Genomic DNA, 24,501 nt, shown 5'->3' on the forward strand with positions numbered 1-24,501 from the left:
ATGTTTGAGAGGACCACCATAGCTACATTTTGCTTTAAAAGTAAGAAAATTTAATTTCCAAAAATATTCTCTCAGACATAATTTCTCTAAAATGAACGGTTTGGAAGTTATTGATTTTTGTACCGAAAAACCGCCCTTGTGACCCATAGTGGAATGGTGGGTTTTTTTCAAGAAAAAGCGTTGATTTCTTAATTCTCAGTCGCGTTGGAAATTTGAGTAAAGTAGAAACTTCAAATCGATTAAAAAAAATCGATTTTTTTTGGCTCAGTACAATATACATAACCCCTTTAGAAAAATCAGTTTTCCCACCACAATGCATTGATTGAGGAATTTAGATATTTTATTAACAGAGCATTAGCAATAATTCGTTTGTATGTCTATTTTATGGGCCATTTTTTCGCCTTCCCATTGATTTGGTTTGAGATTTCTAGCACTGATGTTGTCCTATGCTGATTTGAATGATTCTCTGAGTCCTGCCACTATCCCATGTAGTATGTGTTATCAAAAACATCGCGAAGCATCAAGTTCTAAATGTTCTCAAACGATATAATATCCGAAGAGAGTGATAAGAGTTATAAGAAATGTCTCATCACACTGTTAGGTGGATTAAAAGCGTTTTTTAGTTCAATATTACCGTGGCTGTTTTTTCTTTATCAAAATTTTAGAACTCGAATAATGATTTATTTTCCTGTATATAGTTGTCATGTGATGTATAATAATAAAATGTAATATATGCATTTAAAAGCTTTTAATGAATATAAACAACGCACACATTCTCGTGATTCATGATTGAGAAAGGCACAATTGCACCGCTAGGTGGATTAAAATAGGTTTTTTCCCGTGCAGTTGGTCTGGGTTCAATCACAGCCGAGCTCGTTGAGATTTATCTGAGGTGAAAAAATCTGTGGTCACACCTTCCTTCAGAAGGGAAGTAAAGCCGTTGGTCCATGAGTTGATAGGTCGATATCTAAACCAGAATTAGTAGAGTCAAATCTCTGGCGTCGCTGTTTGGCATCGTAGCGAAAGTAATACGGCGGAAAATAACTAGAACATGAAGAAGAAGAAGGTTCATGGTGTCACCTACATGTTCGTGAAAATCCCAATGAGGTGTTTTTTATGTTTATAAAATACATTTTATTATGCAAAGGCTCGGAAATCAACTAAGTAATACTTTTTAGGTGCGCTGATTATACTTTATTTTAATTGAACTAATGCGCTTGAATTATTAACGAATCACAGTAAAGTGTTTTTTTTTTGCATTTGGGAAGTGTTTTGGGTATTCTAGAGCAATCAATTAGCGAGGCAAAATAGTGGGGAGTACACGTTGAAATACAAATAATTTTAAAAGCCTCACCAATTTGATTGCATCTCACCACATCCCGTCAATGCGAACAATTGATCGAACGGTAGCGCGTGCCGTTTATCCAAAACGACAGCCACTCATCGTTGGGAAATAATAACTTGCTGTACCAATTATATGCTGTGATTCGATGAACCGACCACCAACCAGCTGCCCTACAATTTGCTGCAAATTCCAAATATTTAACCAACCGGTACAAATTAAATATTAAATCCTCTACCTTTTTCCGTGTTCGTTGCAGATTCCAAACCACCAATGATTAACAGTGCCGTCATTAAATCATCCATAAACAGCGAAATAAATTAAACATCCACAAGACCGTACCGCGCTACCGGAGAACCAGCCTGCGAAAATATTTCCATTCCGCGTGACTGCCCAACATCGCCAGACAAAACAAACGGCGGGTTGACAGTTGCGGTGTGTTCCATTCCTATCACGCCGGAGGTGCTGATTGATATTATCGACACTGGAAAAATCAAGTTCAATGAGACCGCTGAGGCATCACCGCCGACGAATGACCATCGACAGTCCAATCACCAGCGGATGCACGGAAAACCACCAACCGACGATGAAAGCGGTGGTTAAAAATTAATACTCTGCATGCAGGTGGCACTCGGGAGGTGGTATTATGTTGAGATTGAATCGACCACCACCGGCCACATCCGGACAGCAGTTAATGACAGCCGGTTTTACCGGGTATTTTAGGGCCTACCGTCAGCTGTTGCTCTTGGTGATCACTGCCGGTTTGAGCTCTGATTTCGTCACCGGTGCTGCTAGTTCCAATGGCATCGACATGGACGATTGGCCTTCCCTTTCCGCATCGTCGCAGCTGTGCGGAGGAACCCTAACCGCTAGCCATGGCACAATTCAGACGCCTAACTTTCCGGAACGTTTCCCGGTTCCGATCAGCTGTACCTGGATCATCGATGCCTCGGCAGTAGTCGGAGCGAACAACTCCATTGTGGTGTATCTTACCCAGCAGTACGTTCTCAGCGGGCTACGGTTCACCGAGTATATGTACTACAGTGAGGACTATAAAGTGCCAAGTATGAATGTTTTTGAATTGAGTGAAGACGATGTGACCAATGTACCGTGGATAAAGTTCAACAGTCCGTACCTGGAGATACGGTTCACCATGGATAACCTGTACGGGACGCATCTGAGGGCGTTGGATCGCTTGCTGGACGTGTACGGGTTTAACATCACCTACGAAGTCGATACCGTGAAATCGTACCAGTGCAATGCGCTGCAGTGCCGCTTCCTGGGTCACTGCTACGCGAAGCAGGATTATTCGTAAGTATTTGCATTGTTTCCTATCCGGGCGTATTTGATTTTATGGTGTAAATTTCGATTGGTGCAACATGCGTCTAACATTGTGCTGTTTGTTGGTTCGAAAATACAGAAACGATTTGATGCGAAATTCCCCGGAATCAAGTGAAACGTTTTGCAAATTTGTTTTACCAATCAGATACAAATTTTTCATACGTTCAATTGTTAGCACATTACTACAGATTTATTACAGCGGATATGTATTGCGCTACATATACAATTCTTACCCTTCTTTCAACATGTAAACAGGCCTTGGTTGTATTTATTTCGAAATTAATTTGCATCAAACTGCATATTGCATTTTTTAGGATTGAAATTCAGCTACTCTTATTTGCGTCTGTATTAGTCGAAGCGTATCAAGCAATGAGAATAAATCACATATGCGTGAAGACGAGCCCGAGTTCACAATTAAACAAATGGGGTAATGTTTGAAAATGCTGTCAACTTGGTTGATTGCTTTTCGTCAATTGTTTTTCGATTGGTTTGCCAATTACTCGACTGTCGTATTTCATCAGGCTCCCGTGAGTTCCCAAATGGAAATATAAAAAAACACGGCATGTCGTATAGTTTTAGGCATTAAACATCGTTTACTTTACCAGATTGAGAAGATTCGAATACCAGTTCCGATCATTGCATTTATTTGTTAATTCATTAACCACATTTGAACAAGATAAAATTTGTTGTTTTCTAGTATACCTTAAAGTATCATACAAATCAGCTAAGGTCAGGACCGTCAAGAGGGGAGGGAGTTTCCAAGCATAGATATAAGTTATTAATAATAAATATATAGTTTTAAAATGTGTCTGTACGGTGTATACCGAAGATAAGAAATAAATAAAATAAATAAAAAAAAAACAAAAAAATAATAATAAAAATTTATTGGAAATGATAGTTATGGAATTTGCGTTTCGACATCGTCTCATCACCGATACTTAGTGACAGGTACAGGGAATATAGCATAGTGCATTTCTATTCCATTAAGGGGCTACATACCTCCTTATCTAAAAAAAATCGAAAAAGAAATTATCACTTTATCTGAAAGTACAACTTCTTGAGACCATTTTTCCCAATTTTTTTTAGAGATCCGAGAAATAGATCGAAAGTTACAGCACTTCCAGGCACACTTCGTCTACCAAGAGCAGTGGTAACTTGAAATTTTAGACTCGACTATCTCAAATTGTAATTTTTTCAACAATGGTTTTTCCGTGATCACGATTGCCAGAAAATCGCTCAGCCAATTCTCTTCAATTTTTTTCAATTGGTCGTAATTAATTTTGCTCGTACCTTAATGGATTTTTTATGTATAAATTTATGTTTTATAGATGAGAATTTTTTAATACTATTTTTAAGCTAAAACAGCGATTTATTTGGAAAAACGTTCCCGAATGCAGGAAAAAATTATTATTTATTCAAATAATCGTCATGGTACGAGGTATACTCTTATAGTAATGGATTTTTTTCAGTTTTGAGATTTTAGTTGATCTATTGGTCCTCAACCGTGATCACCGCAAACCTCTTAAATAAGAAAGGGATTCAGGAAAAAAGCCATAACTCCGCCAATTATGAATATGTTTTTATAAGCTGATGTTTGTTTATTTTACTGAAAAATATACTACCAGAAAATTTTACGTAATGTAATTATTGCTTTATGCATTTACGTATATTCAAAATTTCTTAACGTCTTTCTCTCGAAAAGGTATGTAACCCCTTAATTCTCATTAGCCCAATCGTAATTTGTTTTCTTGTGGGACATCATGCAGGACTAGGGCTTTGATCAGAAACATAGTTTCGTTTTCTAGAGCTAGCGTAAATCCGGCGCTAGCTTAGCACTGTCACTAAGTAAGTGTCGGATTCTGATGAGACGAAGTCGAAACAAAAAATCCATTACTAATTAAGAATGAACATGAAAATCCACCAAGAAAACGATTCATAGTAATTTTTCGTGCGCTCTTAAAAAATATTATTTTAATACGAGAACCCAAAAGTTTTTTCATATTTAACTAGCTTTCTCAATTAAAATATTTTTTTACATTTTTTTGACATTTCGTCTGAGAAAGATTATATTGTCCATATCTCGCGTTTTTTTGTCAACGGCCAATAAGCATACTGTCAAAATTCACTTTGATAGAAAATTCCAGACAAACCGTAACTCGTCAAGACAGTATGTTAACGTTTTATGAAAGAGAATAGTTTTCTCTTTCGTGTACTGCTGTGATTTATAATCGGCGATTAATCGTTTTTCTAGAATTTCCTCTCAAAGTTGATTTTGACAGCATGCTTATTGGTTCTTTAAAAAAAACGCGAGATATAATTATGAGTTTCCATTCATTCCAATTTGTTCGTAATAATTTTGTGGATTTTTTGTTGTTAGTTTTTCATTCCATCCAGATTGTTCAGTCTTTTTTCCATGTATTCTTGTTTTACATTATGTTTTAAATATTTTTCTTCATATTTTCCTTCCAATATATTTACCATTCTTGCTGTTTTCTAATTCGCACTTTTTTTATATTTTTCCCATTTTTTTCGATCCATTTCATCTTGTCATGTTTTTTAATTTTTGCGTTTTATCTACCGTTAAATTTGTTTTTCTTTTCATCCATGCGTGCTATTGATTTCATTAAATATATTGAATTCATTTTACAAAATTTTAATCCTTGTAATTATTTTTGTAATAATTTTTCAATATTTTAGTTTTCTCTCGATGCGCACTCTTTCCATGTTTTTCATTATTAGGTCTTTCATTTTTTTTAGAAAATAATCAATTTTTCTACTTTTTCGATTTAGATTTATTTTATTTTTTCGTGAACTTTACTACACCATTATAAGTTTTAAAATTTATTATTTTCTTGTGTATGGATTGTTTTTCAATATTTTTCAATTTTTGCTATAAAAGAAAGGCTATGCAATCACTCCAAAAATCGATTTTCCAACCGAGGCCCGGAGGGCCGAGTGTCATAACCCATTCGCTTCAGTTTGTCGAGATCGCAAAATGTCTGTGTGTCCTCCTCCTACCTCTCAATCCCCCTTCCCCTTCTCTCACCATCCTTCCCCTCAGACCAACCTCCCTCCTGCATACCCTTCATCCACCCCGTATACTAAAATAAGTTAGATGATTCTCGACGCATCTTCCCCCTCCTAATTGTATCCCTTCCCTTCTCCACCATGAAGTTAACATGAAGACAACATTGAACTCACGCTGGTTAAGCTATATAAATATTATATTTTTGTTTCAAGTATGTCAGTGTCAGTGTCGACATGTTGTTTCTCAGGTTCGTGACACTCGTACACTTATATATGCTTATCAAGTGTGAAGAATGTAATAGACATTTCCACAATGTTATATTGCACGCAATGAGGCATTAAACCATAGTTTAGATACATGAAAAAAGCATAATTGCACCACTAGGTGGATTAAAACGGGTTTCTCTTTATTGTTCTGTTTAATTACCTTTAGCACTTTAGTTTTAAGCCCATTTAAACAATTTTGAATTTTATGTTTTCCATTTTGTTCATTTTATCATTTAAATATTTTTTCCATCATTTTATCGAGATCTTCGTGTGTTTTGTGAATGTTTTCTGTTTTCATTGCATCTATTTTTAAGTTTGACTTTGTATGAATTTAGTTTTATTTTATTTTATTTATTGCTGTATTCCTATTTTTCCCATTTCGTCTAGTATTTCCATTTTTACCTATTTAAACCATTTTGATTTTACTTGTTTTCTATGGTTTCGCTTTTGTCTGTTTTTGGGCTCTTTCCACGTATTCCTGTTTTATATTTTTTTCTTCAATCAATTCCGTCCAATTATTTCTATTTATTTCTACTTTTATTATTCCAATGCACTCATTCAATTCTAAATTAGCTTATTTAAAAACAAAATAATTCGTACGTTTTTTTATTTTTCAAAGCGAAAAAAATATTTATTGCATGGCCTTCATTATTTCTTCTGTTTTAAAATATATTCAACATTTTTCTCGTGTTCCTGTTTTCATTCTCTCCATCTTTCGTTTTGTTAAAAAAAATATGTTTTGAACATTTTGTATTATTGTTATTTCTACGTCTAACTCAGTGGATCCATTACGCCCAATTCTTTATTTGTTTACTTCTTTTGCAGCTTTGTTTTATTTTTTCGTTATGTTCATTTTTCTTTCTTTTGTCGTTTTTCCCCTCTTTTCCATACTTACGACATTTTATTTTTCATTTTGGCGTTCACCCGTTTTATATTCCTTATTGAACAGAATTCGCTCAAACTTTCAAGATTTTTTTCCGAGGCCCGGAGGGCCGAGTCTTATATACCATTCGACTCAGTTCGACGTTTTGGGGCAATGTCTGTGTGTGTATGTAACGGACAAACTCTCATTCGTGTTTCTCAGCAATGGCTGAACCGATTTTATCCAATCCAATTGCAAATGAAATACCTACCACCCAGACAGAACGTAATTAATTTGTTTTGGATTCCGATGTTTAGTTTCCAAGATGTGGATGTTTGAAAGTGTAAAAAATGCCTTTCTGGATTTTTTTTTGAAATTATCTGTTGAAATTGATAACATAGATAAACATTCTAAATATTTTAGACAGCTTATACGAATACCTTTCGAACGAACTGTAGATTGTTGAAATTAGACTGCTATCAAGAGAGATATTTAACACTGAGTTTGAACGAAAATTTTTTACCATTTCCCATAGCAAGAAATAAGACCAAAAACAGGCCAAAACGAATAGTTTTAGGTCTATAGCATCGTCGGGAAATTTAATGGGTGCAATATGCACTTTCTTTTGATATTATATTTTTGTTGATTAATCCCCCTAGAAGTGAGATATTTTCATACATTTTCTTGGAAGTGATTGTACTGAAATGATGCCCTCGGCGAATATGTAACTCTCACTTTCGCGAATAACTTTACTGAAGACATCAAATATCTATTTTGAATACTTTAAAAGATATGGCTTCCTGTGTGTGGTTAAAAGGACCTACTTATTGTTCAATATAGTAATAATCCACTTAAGGTTGCACAGAGAATGCGCAAAATTCGCAAACGAAAAAAGCAGTTTTTTTCCACACCGTATGTCAGATCTTCATAAAAATCAATCAGCAGTACTGTAACAACATTCTACATACGCTGATTGATTTTTATGAAGATCTGACATACGGTGTGGAAAAAAACTGCTTTTTTCGTTTGCGAATTTTGCGCATTCTCTGTGCAACCTTAAATAAGCGAAATATTATTACGGTAAAAGGAGTTTCGTATATAATTTTTCTATCAATCACAGTTAAAAATAACCACCGAACAATTCTAAATTGTCTAGATGAAACTTGATCGCTTATCGGTGCAAAAAATTTCATTTACATGAACCTTTTGACAGCAAATTTTCTAACTTACAACCCACCTCATACCCCCACAAAGGTGTGAGTTAAACGATGTATCTAGATGATAATTAATATTTTAACTCATGACAAGACCAGTTAACAAAAAAACGGACTGGTTCAATTTGCAGACATAGCTTTTCGTTCAAAAGAACGCAACCAGATACATTTCGAATATTCCACCAACAACCAGAGTCCATCAAGAAAATTTCCATTCCGGGAAGATACTTGATACAATCGGGAATTAAACCCAATAGCTTCCATTTCCGATAATTCTCTGTTAGATTCCTCCCGCCTGACCAAGACATCGGTACTACCAGCAGCTAAGGTAAGAAGTGACGAGCCTAGTGGCAGTGCAGAGTCCAGTCGAGTTAGATCATCCACATCAGGCCCCTTTATTGAAAGTTGCCTACCACTAAGCCAAGGTAATCTAGGGATATTCCTTTCCGGAATATCCTGGATTGATCAGGAATTGAACCCGATGCATTGTTATATCAGAAGAAATCACCAAGCACCACACTCAACGAACCAACTCCGTTATTACCACTATCGCAGCAATAACCGAGATTAGCTCCATTGTTGAGCAAAGCCAACATAACTCCATCATCAATTTGTCGCTGTTGTGCTATCTTATGACAAGCGCCATTTTGCACATTTCGAGAAAAACGATTTTTAAACTTTGAGAATGAATATCATGAAACTTATAAATGGTAGAAACAATTCAGAGAAGACAATTGATGCTTCTACCTATTCTGTATTAATTTCTCAAATATTACGAAGATCGGTTGACTATTAGGGTGGGACAAAAAATAGAATCCAGCTCCGAGCAACTTTTCAGATACCATTTGGGTCCTAGAACAACTGTGCAAATTCTTAGTTCGATCCCTGAAACTATATTTTTGCGCCCACTGTTTAAAGTTTACATGGGATTTTGCATGGAAAAACTAATTTTCACAAAATAATTCCTCCGGAAGTCGCCCATTGCTTCCTAAAAATAAATCGTTATGTTGCTTTTATAGGAAATTTAACAAAGAAACGAAGTCTCGAAAACCACGAAACGATCTGACGCTTGAGAAAAAAGTTATTATGCAGAAACCGATTGATGCTCTGACGATTGATAAAATATTCATTTTTTCTAGCACCACTGCTGTTGGTTTTCCAATTCTATGCAATTTTGTTTTGATCTTCTCTTAATGTGTTTAAATTACTTATCTATGCTATTTGGCCACTTCGAAAGGGTTTTGGGGGATAAATTGGAGCTTCTTTTGTACATAATAAGAGAAAGTTAAAAAATTTGTATATAATTCGACCGTCAGCAGCAGTGATGCTATGAAAAGCGAAAATTTCATCGATCTTCAGGGCATCAATCGGTTTTTCCTTAATAACTTTTTCCACAAGCATCAGATCGTTTCGTGGTCTTCTAGACTTAGTTTCCTTGACAAATTTCCTATAAAAATCGGTCATCTATTTATTTTTAGGCGATAACGGGCGACTCTTGGAAGAATTATTTTGCAAAAGTAGATTCCCCATACGAAATCCTATGTAAACTTTAAACCATGGGCGCAAAAATATAGTTTCACCGATCGAACTAAAAATTTACAGAGTTGTTCTGGGAGCTAAATGGGACCCAAAAAGTTACTCGGAGCGAAATTTTATTTTTTTTCATATAACCATGTCCCACTCTATTGACTATGTTGCGAGTTTTCATTAAAAAAATAAACAAAAGTCGCACTCACACGTGTGTGTGTATTGATGAAAAAAACATATGACGTTGCATAATCGTGCATGGAAAATTTTCCATACAAATAAAGCATCAATTATTAACTTTTATTCATATATTTTGTTTGATTTGGTCTATAAACAATCGGTTAGATGCATTTTGAATGAAATGAGTCAGAGAATCTAGAAAAAATAGTAATTTTTGGTTACAGTGTTGCCAAATAGGCAATATCTCCAGTTTAAAGCTAAAACTGCGTTTTTCTACATACAATACATGTATTTTTCTTTTGAAATTTATTATGCCATTGTGTTCCAAAGACATTTTTACACATAAAAGCAACTAAAACTTCATTATAACTTGAGCCAATCCCAAGATATAATGATATGAAGTAAAAAACTTACAATTTCTAATCACTTTTCTCGCTTTATTTCAATACCAAGCAAAATTTCAAAATTCTGGAAACGCCAACTTGTAGAAATTCATTAGACGAGTAATGTGGCATATCTAACTCAGTTTACCCCAAAATGGCGTTTGTCATAAGATAGCACAACAGCGACGAAATCAGACCCTGATCACAACAAACGTCTAAAAGCTTCGATTCAACCCGATAAGCTCTTAATTTTCCTTAACGGGTTTCGAAAGTTTTTTATTTGTTCTTTGGCATTAGGATTAGGGATAATAATTCAGATCAATGGGAAGTAGCGAGATATTCAGAGCTGAAACATCAGTTCTTAGTTCTTTGTCGCGTTGGAAACTTCAAATTTATTCAAAAGTTTGTTTTTCGAATGTTTTTACTCAGCACAACATATATAACCCATTGAAGAAAATTCAGTTTTCCCTACATAATGCATTGATTGGATAATTTAGATATGTTATTAATGGAGCATTAGCAATAATTTGTTTGTATGTCTCTTTATGGCCCATTTTCCGCTAAATTGGTTTAGCCTTTGAGATTTCATGCACTGATATTGTCCTATGATAATTTGAGCGATTCTCTGAGTCCTGCCACCATCCCATGTAATATGTGTCACCAGAAACATCGCGAAGAATCAAGTTCTACATGTTCTCAATCGATGTAATACCCGAAGAAAACGATAAGAATTATAAGAAATGTATCATCACACTGTTAGGTGGATTAAAAGCGTTTCTAATTTTGGAATTTGCTCTTCAGTTATGAAAGTGTCGTATAACCAAGAGGAGTAACACAGCGAAATTTTGCTCACGTATCGCCTAAATCCAAAAAACTTCCACACCGGGTTAGCGAAATCTTTAAAAGTAACCAAATCAACTGCCACCAGCCTAATGCCAAACAGAAGGGAAAAGTACAAGTAGCCGATATTTTCAAGCATATGAAGCTGTAGAAGTCCACACAGAAATATTTGATTCGGCAGGCTTTCTGTACCTGTGCTTTGAAAAGTGACATTATTATTGTAACCGAGATCTTCAACCAGAAAATTTACGTGAAAGAGGGTATGAAAAAACGTTTGCTATATTTCATGAAGCAATACGAACATTCTATGCTATTTTGGCCGGATTTAGAATCCTGCCTTAACGAAAAAAGGACAATTGGTATGCCGCCAACAATGTTGAGTTGGTGTACAAGGACAAGAACCCTCCCTACAAACTAGGGCACGGACTAATCGAGAAATATTAGTCCATCGTCAAGCGGAACCTGAAGAAGACCCATAACTATTTAAGTGGCGAACAAAGTGGACGAAGTGGCTGTATAGAATTTGATGGCAGTAATTAATACGATGCTTAACCGAATGCTTAACTGAATATTTTTTTGTATTTAATACTAATTGAACTTATGAATAAATTGCTTTTTTAATAAAAAATTTAACCAATTTTCATGCATTCTTGTTGACTAAATTTTGATCATATACTGCGCTGGTAGATGATTGGTAAGCGTGACTACCACTTAGCACAGCAGGTCTGGATTCAATCCCAGCCGAGGTCGGTGAGATTTTCTGAGGTGAAAATTCTGTGTCACGATTTCCTTTACAAGAGAAGTAGAGCCGTTGGTTCCGGTCCATGTCTTGATGATGCGATATCTGTTTGTGGAAACACTTCTCTGGCGTCAGTGATAGGCAGTCAGTGCAGAAAGTGACCTACAGAAAATAAACGAAAAAAAAATTGAAATAAAAAAATCATTTCAATTTACGGCACTCAGTGTATTCTACTACATTTCTGCCACTAAAATTTATATGCACTATACTCAAAAGCAGAGAACTATCTTTTCAATAGATTTCAAGCTTAATCGTTTCTGTGTTCAAAAATCTACAATGATGGGGGACCCTTATGCTGGACCCCCCGGGCCCGTAATGTCTCTCTACAGCCCTGGATAAAATATAACTAATAGACCATGTTCTCATATATATATAATGTGAAATCACCCAGATAACCAGGTGTTGTATAATGATGACAAACAAAAACCGTATAAGCATACATTTTTTAACGGAATCGTATAATGGTACACCGTATGTATACGCATTATACAATATTTATCCTAACTAGTGCTTTTTGATGACTCTTTTAAGATTATCGTATATGAGTGCAAACTAAGTCAAATAATGTACAAAAAGTATCATTATTAGAGCAGTAATATGATGCAATTACTACTACACAAATATGTGTCGGTTCACTTAAACCTCCATTTACGGATTCTTTTTTACGTAATATTCGATTTACGTAACTGTTTTTACGAACTAAGTTCGAAAAAACGAAATCTTTTTTCACGAACCAAGTTCGTAAAAAAAAGTTTGATTAACCCTCCGGAAGTCGCGCTAAAGGCCCACCGACTGAGCAGCCGCTGGTGCTGTGCTTCAGTACCGTATGACTGGTTCTCGCCAAAAAGGGTCGGTACTGCGAACCCCAGGTACTACATACAGATTTCACAGTCGATTTTTGTACAGACCTGTATAGACATTTGCAGGACTAGTGCTACGATCCTCGCTGGAACTCGAACACATGACGAGTATCCTGTTAGGCCTGCCTTACTCTATGAACCAACATCCTAAATTGTAATTGTAATTTGTTTATTGAGGGGTTTAACCAGATGGTCATTCGCCCGCAATATCCTAATTTTTTGTGTCTTTTCTAATAATGAAACAGTACGACGAATTTCGCGCTAAATCGTATTCAGAGTTGGCAGCACCCTCTCAGATTTTGATGAAACTTTCTGTACGTGAGAATTGTATTGTATTGTTGTAATTTTTTGTAAATTGACATTATATTTCAATCAGTGGCGTAGTAAGAAAATTTTTCGGGGGGGGGATATGAAATTTATATATATATATATATATATATATATATATATATATATATATATATATATATATATATATATATATATATATATATATATATATATATATATATATATATATATATATATATATATATATATATATATATATATATATAAATGTTCAAAAACATTCTGAGCAGGAAAAAACATTCAATAACCAACAACTCAGGGAACGGGTTTGGGTAGTCAAGGTAGGAAAGCTAGCTGTTGGTATAGAATAAATGCTCTTCCCCTACGAGGACAATCTGGGCGGCAAACTTCAGACAGTCTAATTTACTGAGCCCTTCAGTTCCCTTGTGCCATTCAGTACCACTTCCTCGTTGAGCTTCCGACTGGTTCGCGAACTACTCGGTCTAGTCCCCGACGATAGATCTAGCCTACTCCAACGAAAAGTTCCCCGGCGAGAGAAGTTCGAGCCAACCAGCCAGGTGGTGCGGTGAATTCGGCGATTCCGGTAGAGTAGGGCATCCGGTTTGCTGGAGCCCCGGCGCGACTGGTGGTGTATCGTCGCGGTCTACACGGTCTCGTTCCCGGCGGTGAATCTGACTGTAAGCTGACGGAGAGGTCTCAGACAAAAGAAGTTCTCCCGTTACCGATTCTTGTTTGGTTTCAGTACCACAACTTCTTGAGCCCTTTGACTCCGTAACCGGTGCCATTTAGCACCGCAACTCCTTTAAGCCATTTAGTTCTCTTCTTGGGCCATTTAGCACTACTTCCTTGATGGTCCATTCAGTCCTCGACTTGTTCGCGAACAACTCGGTCTAGTCCCCGACGATGGACCTGACCTACTCCGCCAGAGAATTCCCCGGCGAGAGAAGTTCTCCCGAGATCGAGCTAATCAGCTAGGTGCCGAGGTCAGTTCGGCGATTCTGGTGAAGCAGGGTATCCGATGCACTGGTGCGCCGATGACTCGCGAATAGTGGTGTCTCGTCGCTGTCTATTCAGTCTAGTCCCCAGCGGTGAATCTAGCTTACGCTAACGGAGAGTTCCCTGGCGAAAAAAGTTTTCCCAATATCGATTCTTCTTTGGTTTTCGCTATTTTTCTATCGGAACAACCGGTGGGGTGCCGTGGTCGGTCTGGCGAATCCTGGAATCATGGAGCGTGACGTCCGGTTCGCTGGCGTTTCGACAACCCATACTGGCTGCTCTGTTGCAGTCTATTCGACTAGTCCTCGACGGTGGATCTAGTTTATACCTGCGGAGAGTTCGCTGGCGGTGATTGCTCTCCCGAAACCGTTGTTCGATGTCCATTCCGCTGTAAGACGGTCATGATATACATCAACGGTTCTCAACCTTTTTCGTACCACGGACCCCTTAGATATCACACTGGGTTGCTTCGGACCCCCACAGAAAAACATCAATTTTATATGCTATGAATATGTTATTTTCAATTTGTTAAGAAACAAGATTTGAAATTTCAATATGCACTCGGAAAATATATTTTTCTTCGCGGACTCCAAGCAATGACTTCGCGGACCCCAGGTTGAGAATCACTGATCTACATCATATCTCTGTTTACTGCGTTCCACGTCTCTACGTCGCTTGTCATTCTGTAGGCTACATTATCCGGGTTGATGTCCGGTCCTCCCGTTTTAAGTGGCTCCCTGCACGTCACTTCAAACCTCGGACATTCAAAGACGCTCCAGGCACAGTGTTGACGTTGCGTACCCACACCGATGAAGATACTCCTTAAGCAGCCATGGCTCGGTAGGAGCTGTTCCAGGTGGAAGGTCATCTCTCCGTGCTTTCTATTGACCCAGGTCGACAGGTTTGGATGAGCCGGTACGTCCACTTTCCTTTCTCCGTATTATCCCATTCCTGCTACTGCGTCACCATCGAATCGATTCTCATCATCTTCCTCACGTTTCTGACGTTTCATTGATTGTAGCACTTGATATCCTCCGTCAGGGTAATGCAGATGGGGATCATCTCGGCGTCAAGGCATACTGCCTCCGGTACGTAATCGCAACTTGTACGATCAGCAGTCGAGGCGTCCTGTCCAGCTTTTCGCGGTTTCACTTGGTTTTCAGCGCCGCACCTCAAGCAGGAGCCCCATATCGCAGTATCGATGACGAAACACTAGATAAAGACCCGGCATTTCGCATGTGTAATCAACGTGATTGTTAAAGCTCAATCAGTCGTCGATTATCACTCCCAATTGCTTCAGTGCACGCTTCGATGCATTCACAAGCCCTTCGATGGTGATCTGTATCCGCTGAACCGCTTTGCAGTTGCTGTGCAACAACAAATCCGTCTTGTAGTGAGCTATTTGCAGCTTGACCCATTCATCCAGCTCTCGATCGCATCTATTGTCTCCGTCACCTCTATTTCTTCAAGTGTCTCACCGTTAGTGACACATCGTTCACGAAACCAACGATTTTCATTTTCCTGGGCAGCCGCAGTGTTAAGACCCCACACTGATAGAATATATTCGTAAATCGCTAGGAATTAATTTCGTTCAACAACTTTCATAAAATATACGAATTTTTCGTACATATGATGAATCGTTCGTAGTTCTATCGAAACACTTATTTTTTTATTACGAGTTTTTCGTGAAAACCACGAAATGACTTTCGTTAGCTTATTACGAAACAGCATCATTCAGCAAACGAGTCGTTCGCTGTTATATACGAATATCTTTATAATATTTATGAGCACCATTCGTCAAATCGTCCACGTCAAAAGAGCAATATGGAGCCATTGTTGCTATTCGTCAGATAATTGTTGTTGTCTGACTATTTAGTAGTCGTATCCGTGTCCGCCGGTTGCAGGAAGATTTCCTGAAGCTCTTTCGCTTCCAGTTGATTCAGAATCTGGAGCAGTACAGAATCAGTTGAGCCGTCGCGAACTGCTTGTTGACTTTGTATGAATAATTTTGAGTTTTTCTCTGCCGGAGCAATATCGGTGCTGTCAAACATCGATCCTAAAAGATCGTTTCGTTTCTTTCACGAAAAATAATGTCGATTACTTTCGGGCAATGTAAACTAAATAAGTAAAATTTACGAAAACTTTCGTTCATCAATCAAGCGGCTATTTCTTCGTATCAAAATAAAATCGATTTGGCCACTTCGATTTTTTTAAATAAAAAAGACATCCATCCGAAAAGATCGACTGAAAACAATAAGAGGCTAATAAATACGAAAACTTTTCTAAGATAAACGAAAAGACTTCATGCGACCAAAGAAATCGTTCGTAATATACACAAACGTTTATTAACCCATTATTGCCCAACTTATTTTTCACGCGCATCACAAATTGTGTTTTCCGGTCGAAGAAAAATGATGTGGTCATTCCAGTAAAATTATTTTTGTACTTAAAGTAGCTGATATAATAAGGAATAACCAGTGAAAATTTAAGATTGATCGGTTTATCGGTTCATGAGATATCGTGATCGCCGCGGATGAAATTTTCAACAATATACAACTCCGAGATATTCGAGCTTTACTGTCGGTGCAGCGAGTCAACGGTCTAGCGTATCAAACACTACGCACCGCCTACGAGTGGTTAAAGGGTGGCGGTCTATGAATAGATGTAACTCAAGTTGTAGTATTCCGATCTTAATGAAACTTTGAGAAAATTTTCCTCAGCGTATGTAGTTTCAGAATATTTAATTTACAAAAATTCGATTTTTGACATTAAAAATGTCTTACTCCACTATCTGGGGCTAGGTGTCATTCTAAAATCTAAACTATCTCCCATGTAACGAAACTATGTAAGGTTTGCACGCTTATAACTCCGATATTACTAGATGGATTTTAATCATTCATACACCAACCGATTCAGAAACACCTAACTTAAATATTGGTAATAATTTAATATCTCCCCAATAAAAGTAGACTTTTGGAAATTGGTAAAATTAAAAAGTTCACAAAAAACGGGAAAAATACCATTCGTGAGGCAGATTTCTCAGACACAGCCGTCAAAAGAGGGCAGCTTAGTTGCTCAATGAAACACGAAAAGTCATAAATAGAAGCAACGCATGTCCGTTTAAATCAGTTGTTGCTCTTATCCCACACGAGCAGCGTCGTCTCCGGGCGATGCAATAAGCGCTATCGATTTTCGGTAACGTTGGCATTTGCACACACTCGCACCTAAGTGACTAAACCATATACGGTTAGTTTATAAATAGAGGTGACGCGCACCCGTTTGAATCAGTTTTTGTTCTTATGTCGAACGGGTAAGATCATGGCTGCAGCGTCTGGGCACTACAATAAGCGGTAGACGCTATGCATTTTCGGCAGCGGTGGCCGTGTGCGGATTTGTCGGGTACCAGCATGGTGTCACAGAATGATTTGCAAAGTGGGTGGGCGGGGTGGTTTGGATTTAATTCAATACGGTGTGTGCTGCTTAAGAGTGTTGCGTTTGAAAAAAATATATTTATTTTTATGCATGCGTGTGCGTTGTAACTTGTTAATCCATGTTTACGGCGCTTTGTAGCTGCGTAGGGTAAAGAGCCAATTGGTTTTCATATTTCGGTTATATGTTTTTTATCAGTAAGGCATCTGACAACGTGCTTCTGTAGTTATTGCACTGTTCAGCAGCGTAATATTTTATATAGGAGAGTACACTCAGGTTTTTTACGCGGATTTTGAAATTTACGCGGTTTTCATTAACGCGTTTTTTTTTAAATTTACGCGGTTTTCATTTACACGGCCTGTATCCCCTGCCTGAAAAATCTGAGTGTAATTGCATCGGAAACAATCACATTCCCAGCAGAACTTTTTGTTTTCTAATTTCAAACACTTTTGTTTCGTACTGCACACAACGGAAAATTTTAAAACAGAACGTCCCAGCAGCAGTTGAAGCGGGTGTTCTTTTTCGATTCAAATTCAAGCCATGTCTTAAGCGTTACTGGACTTAAAATTGTTTTCCCAGTTTAACCAGTCAGAATATCTGTCCTACCCTATGTATTTAAAACACAATTCTAATTGCGTTTTAAGGTATACAACAAATACGGTTGGGTATACTAATTTAAATTTTAAAATAAATCTGTTTTAAATTATGAAACAAACCGCTGTACTGAAGATATAATTATGTCAGTCCTATTACCACATAAAACACCTATATAACATAAAACGCTGCAGAATTGGTTTAATAATACAATGTTTACACTACAGAGTTATAACACGTTTTAATAATTAGCAACAAGAAAAATGTCACCAAGATAGCATAAAAACCCGTTTTAACTGGTAGTGCGAACGTTGCATAACAATGTAATTTATCAAATAATTTCATTTTTCCACCACTAATCGATCAAGAAATACTTACACTTAAGATTGTTTACTTAAGTTCATTAGTACATTATTGAAAATTTAAATGGAAAATGAAATTTCATATTTTATGGAGAATCTGTATATTTCCGTTGGCGGGCGTGGGTTTCCTCATCACAGCTCTCAATATGGAACTTTTCTTTTGAATATATTTTCTGGACAGACCAGCCTATTTTTACTAGATGGATCAGCCAAATAATGCCAATCACCTAGTGAGATACTTGATTAATTAATAGATTACCGTTAAAAGACCTTCAATAAATTATGTTTTAATGGGGAGGGTATATAGCAAATTGTAACATATGAAAACAGGCGAGTGAACAAGAACGTGTGTCGATATGTGTGATAGATAAAAAAGCTATATTTTTAATGTCACCGTGGTCGTGTCCTGTACACAACCCTTTAATTTTTTCATCCTAACAAAATTGTGTAACCCCTTAAGGGAAAATTGATTAAAAACAAAACATAAACACCGGTTTAACCACTCTAACTTCTCTAAACATATTCTGCAAGAGTATATGAACAATATTAACTCGTTGATAATGCCTGTTCTGCGTTATTAATTGAGTAATAGGAGTTATTCTTAGCACCTACTATATATAGTAGGTTGGGCAATAATGGGTTAAAATAAACATTTCATTTCATTCACGAAAAATAATGTCGTTATCAACGATAACATTCGTGCAGTGTACATTAAATGTGTAAAATTTACGAAAGCTTTCGTTCACCTTACGGCCATTCTTCTTCATGAAATGAACGAAACTTACTATTTACAATGCACGAAAATACTTCGTTGCAGAAAACGACAAATGAATTCGTGCATTGCATGATTCATTACATTCACAAATTTATATTATCAGTGCATCGTACATCTCATTCCTAAGTGTTGGACAGAGAATGGAGCCCTGAGTAACGCCCGCTGCGACTCGCATTGCCTTCTGCCCATTTGTTCGTCTGCTACATCAGTGCTCTACTCTGGAAGTAGCTCTTCATGATCTGGCTCATTCTTTTATGTCACGCTGCAACATTGGTCTATTCGAGTCTGGATGGCCCGGTTACTTCCCTGACTTTGGCAGCAACATCAGTTTCTGCACCTTCCTCATTTCGAGGATTACCATCGTCTAAAGACTTCAGCAGTAGCATCCTGAACATGTCCGGATATGCCAGGATCGCAGCTTTCAGCGCCACGGTTGGTATTCCATCCGGACCGAGGGTTTGCTTTGATTTTAGTCACTACGACGCGTCTTTGAGCTCGTCGTTAGTCACTTGCCACTCGACTGTGTTACCTCTGTCTTCTTCGCCGTACGGTGTCGGTGACTAGGCAGTTTAATCGTGATTCGGGAAGAGACCCTCACCGATTACCTTTAGCTTACCCGGGCATATTTCAGCTGGTGTCGACGGATCATCGTCTTCGTCATGACGAATCAGTACGCGTCCCCCAGGGATTGGCGTTTATTTCTCAGCACAGCTACTTATGGCAATTGACTTGCTAAGCTTGATCTCCAGTTTTAAAGAGTCCCTACCTTCTAGATATGTCCCTTGCGCTCTTCTCTCACTCTCCGATCTTGCCCTTTGAGCCCGCCTTCTGGCTCTAAGACAAGCAGCGTGTAGCGTACTGAGTTACTCATTTAACCAGTAAGCTGCACGCCGTCTACTGCATGGCCCTAGTTTTCATGACATTGTAACGTCACAAGCCGTCACAATCCTTCTTGTTAGCCGTCAGCCGTATCAACGTACTTGATTCCGTTGTTCGCCGAAGTAACTCAACAAAGAGGTTTTCGTTTCGCCCATCCTTCTTCGTGCTGCAGCAGGGTTCCATTCAGGGTTGCCAAAATTAAATCTGTATTTTTATCCTAAAAAATCTTTTCATCTGTGTTTACTCTTCGAAAAATCTGTGTCGATATCTGTATCGAATCAGTTGAGTCGTTTAACCTTTTGCTGGATTATCTATCGAAGATATTAATTCCTGTTGTTTAAATCAGTCAAGCAAGGACCTGTTTATATTTTCGTAAAAAAACACTACAAATCGTTCTGATATTTTACATCCAGAAACTTGAACTTTACCGATGTGCAAAATGGAAAAATAATTTTCTTCTTCATTTAATGACTTTTGTTGATATATAATGTTATATACATTAAGTCGACCAATGTAGTTGTCATATTTTCGGACAAAGAATTAAGACTTAACAAAGTCACAGAGCGGTTCTGGAAGTAGGTTTCAGCCAGGCGTTTGCTGGGTGCTAACCTGAGTGTACTACAAACCTTAACCTTTCAGAAAGAGCGACCACTCTCGAATGTGAAGATATATTTTGATTAGGCTGTGCACGCAGACGAAGTAGACATAAATAATGACTTACTGTGAGCCGTGTGAAGCAATGTTTGTAAATACGGCTCACAGTAAAAGTCATTTTTAAGTCGACTTCGTCAGCGTGCACAGCCTAATATAGAGGGCTAAGTTGAGAGAGACAAAGAGGAAGTATTACTGAAACTGTAAAAAATATTTCTAAAAATAGTTTTTGTAACATCATTTCTCAAAAATCTGTATATCTGTACATACACGCAAAAATCTGTATATCTGCACATACAGATTATTGGTCTGAAAATGGCTGAAAAATCTGTATAAATACAGATTATTCTGTATTTTTGGTAACCCTGGTTCCATTGGCCGATGCGGTAGCGAATCGCCTGGTGGTCTCTCTGGGGATACTTCCCTCACACTCTCCAGTCCATGTTCGCCGTCAGTCAAAGACTACAGAATGTGGCGAAATTTCTCTCGGTACCGATATCCGTTTCGTGAACCATTAAGCTCCTAGCTCCTCGCTTCGCCGCGATCTGCTCGTTATAGTCCTCGGCGGTTGAGCTAACCTCCACAACGTGCCGACAGGTAGGTGTCGAGTCTGCAGCCAATTTTCACTACAAGGAAATATTTTCACAAGATAACATTTGCAAATGAAACTTTGAGAATTTCATTTAAAATATTAGGCATATTTTTGTTTAACATATTCAATTTTTTCAAATTTCTCCAAAATATTTCGCTACTACGCCACTGATTTCAATAGTAATTCTTCAAAAGGGCTAATGAGATTTTTGTAAACAAACTTATTTCGCTCATTATTCCGTTACCGAGTTGCATTTCATGAAAAATACATATGAATCAACATATTTACCCTTGGTACAATCAGTTCCACATGTTTTCTGTGTTGAAATGATAACAAATTAAGAGAAATCAGTAAAACAAAAGTTTGTTTACAAATCTTATAAGCCCTATTCAAAAGTTGATATGGATTTTTAAAATCGATTCTTTTCAGTGTAGAAGTCGATGAAAATTTTTTCAACATTTTTATTCAAAAATTTAACTAATTATGTGAAAATCACTCCTACAACATTTTTTCTATGATTTGTCATTTTTAGACTATAGCCATTCGAAAAAAAATGGTAAAAAAGTTTGACCTTTTTCAAAAGACAGTCTAGATAAATTTTTGGAAAAACAAAGTATGCAGAGTGGCTTTTGTGACAAAGTTCGCATGTACAGAAAGTTTCATTAAAATCGGAGAGGGTGCTGCCAACATTTGTTTGAGTTGGCGCGAAATTCGTCGTATATAACAACCCATTGTGGGCTAAACAATGCGCATTCCTAACGCATATTCGACACCCGATTATGCAACTTCCAAGTAGGCATACCAATTCTGACAGCACATATATATTTTGTTCCGTTTTAAGTTGTGTGATCTCGATTAGCGGCTCCGCTTGATACGTGCTCTCTTAAAACATTTTATCTAACAATCATTCAACATTTCGAAGGATCGCTTGCTCATTGTGTTATTTTCAAACAGGTTCGAACGAAGTTAATTAATAATTCAGTTAGCAAATATTAATTTGAAAATAAACGCAGTACAAAAGTGCAAAAAATATATATTACAAACAATCGGAAGTTGAATTTCAATCTGGCCGTCCTTGTGTTTCTCGAAAGTATGCTTCTCCCACAACCCGTGAAATCGTACTTTCGACCTAAATCTTGTATCAAAACAGGAGCAAAGACAAAAACTTTCCAACACAAATGGTTTCTGGCAGGCGGATCAAGTACATCGGTACACTGGACAAACGTTGCCCGGCTAGGACCAACGAAAAAAAAAACTGCATTCTTGTCGCTAGCAAACGACCTATCAACTTTAAATATTTAAATAAGAGCTTTCGCGCTTGTAAAGCACCACTAATGCCGTATCAAAATAAAAGCATTTCGTTTCGGTTCTGTTTGCTGGTTACTGCGCCACCCTTGGCATTGGTAGGTACTGCAGTTACTGCCACACCAACTACCGGCATGTATGAATGTAACTCTGGTGCATACATACTTTGCGAGTGCACTTTCAAAGGGGGCGGTGATCCATACTGGCAGTAACGAGAACTCAAAAGAGCGGACAATTTTTCCACAACTTCCGCATTGCTCCCCGGTGCAACATACGTACGGTACGGTACGGTACGGTACATAAGCTGCGACCAAATGAGATTGGAATGGCGACGGTGCTACTATCGTTGGCAGAACCCGATGGTGCTACAATCTTCAATGTGCCGAAATGGATCGTTAGGGACAGGGGGGCCGCGATTGGTTGTTGTGTTGATTTTGAATTCATGGGAATTTTTTGAAGTTGCTTGGAGAATTTTCATATGCATAGGCGATTTCATTAGTGATAATTTTGCAACTTTGATGCTATTTATGTTTTTTCTGGGATTTCCATTGAATAAAATTGCGTTTTTTTCTGTAAATATTTGAGTTTATTATATACGGTGCCATATTTCGTTGATTTACCATGGAAATAACTGATGAATTTGCATAAGATCATAGGCGCTGATCCTCTTTGGATAAAAGCTAACGTGAGCTTCGTTGCATGTCTATTCCAAAAAAAATTCTTTCGAAATCCTGTTTTAAATGAAAATCAGATCCCAAGTGCTCTTCCACTAATCGCGAAACTAAACTAGTTGTTTTCTAACAAAATTGGTACAAATTGCTCGAGCTGGAACCACATGGGCTTTCAACTTTATCAAAATGTAAACAATCATCGTTGTCACACGAAACATTGGCCACCAGTGCAACACAGAAACTGTACGACATTGGAAGCCCGTGAGGAATAAATCCTTGTCACTTAACATGGCAGACAAGTTGGGCTGCTGCAGCGCTCTGCCGGTCTGTCTGCCTGCCTGGTAAACGACAGAAAAGGGGCGGCTATCAACGTGACAGGATTTTGTGGCGAGAAAATGGGTTGGTTTTACCATTGTTTGAAGTGTGTTGCGACGAAGGGAATCAACGCTCGAACCGGTGACCTTTGTTTCTGTTTACCATTCACTGCCGTTTGTTGAAGTAGGAAGGAGAGATGTTGACCTTCGACGGTGAATGCGTGCGTGACAACTGGTGCAGTTTATCAAGAGAAAGAATGAGCGGTGTTATTGAAAATTAAATTACTGCAATTGTAACGTAGGACAGTGATATGGTCTAATGATTGGGATTGATTTCATGGTTTCAAAAGATCTTTTCGAGTGGGTCACTTAAAGAACGCTTAAATTGTTGTAATGTAATATTAGTTAACTGGAATTGGAGGCGAATGCTTCGTTTCATTGTATGGTATCTTATTGAAAATAAAGCGACATTAAAACTGAACATTTATGCTTGATTCTATCAAGACAGAAATATTTCACGGGTACGGACAAGTTTGTTGTGGATATCTGTTTCAAATGGATGAAGTTGGATGAAATTCGCTTCGAACCATTCGTAACCAAAGGCACCATACACAGTGAAATATACAAAACTAATCGCCTACGAAACGACTTTTAACTCAGTAGGAAGTTGATTGAAGATCGTTAGCTCGGAAAAGAAAATGCGTTTTTGACCAAGGATGGTGGAAGCCCTTGTACGTTGTTAACCCTTTCATGCCCAACTTTTTTCTAGTGCATGTAGGGTTTCAAAACTATTTTTCCTTGAAAACGGTTAGGTCAAGAAACACGAAAAGCCTATTTTCATAAAGATAGGGGTTTCTATGGCAGTGCTAGAAGCTGGTCAATAATTACCTTCTGATGCTCAACACAATTCTCCTAGAATAATTACAATAGTCCAATTACGTGGAAAACGTAGCCAACGACAATCTTAATTGATAAGATT

At 37.6% G+C, this 24,501-nt stretch overlaps 1 protein-coding gene across 1 annotated transcript in view; it reads left to right on the forward strand.

The window, feature by feature from the left end:
• Positions 1-1,606: 1,606 nt before the first annotated feature.
• The window catches only part of LOC131679305 (uncharacterized), a 615,352-nt gene continuing 592,457 nt past the window's right edge, over positions 1,607-24,501 (forward strand). Inside the window, exon 1 of the mRNA XM_058960013.1 lies at positions 1,607-2,653. Within this exon, the coding sequence (XP_058815996.1) occupies positions 1,989-2,653 (665 nt within the window). The 5' untranslated portion in view covers positions 1,607-1,988. The remainder of the gene's footprint in view (positions 2,654-24,501) is intronic.

The sequence above is a fragment of the Topomyia yanbarensis genome, chromosome 2 (genome assembly GCF_030247195.1).
Source record: "Topomyia yanbarensis strain Yona2022 chromosome 2, ASM3024719v1, whole genome shotgun sequence".
Classification (NCBI taxonomy): Eukaryota; Metazoa; Arthropoda; class Insecta; order Diptera; family Culicidae; genus Topomyia; species Topomyia yanbarensis.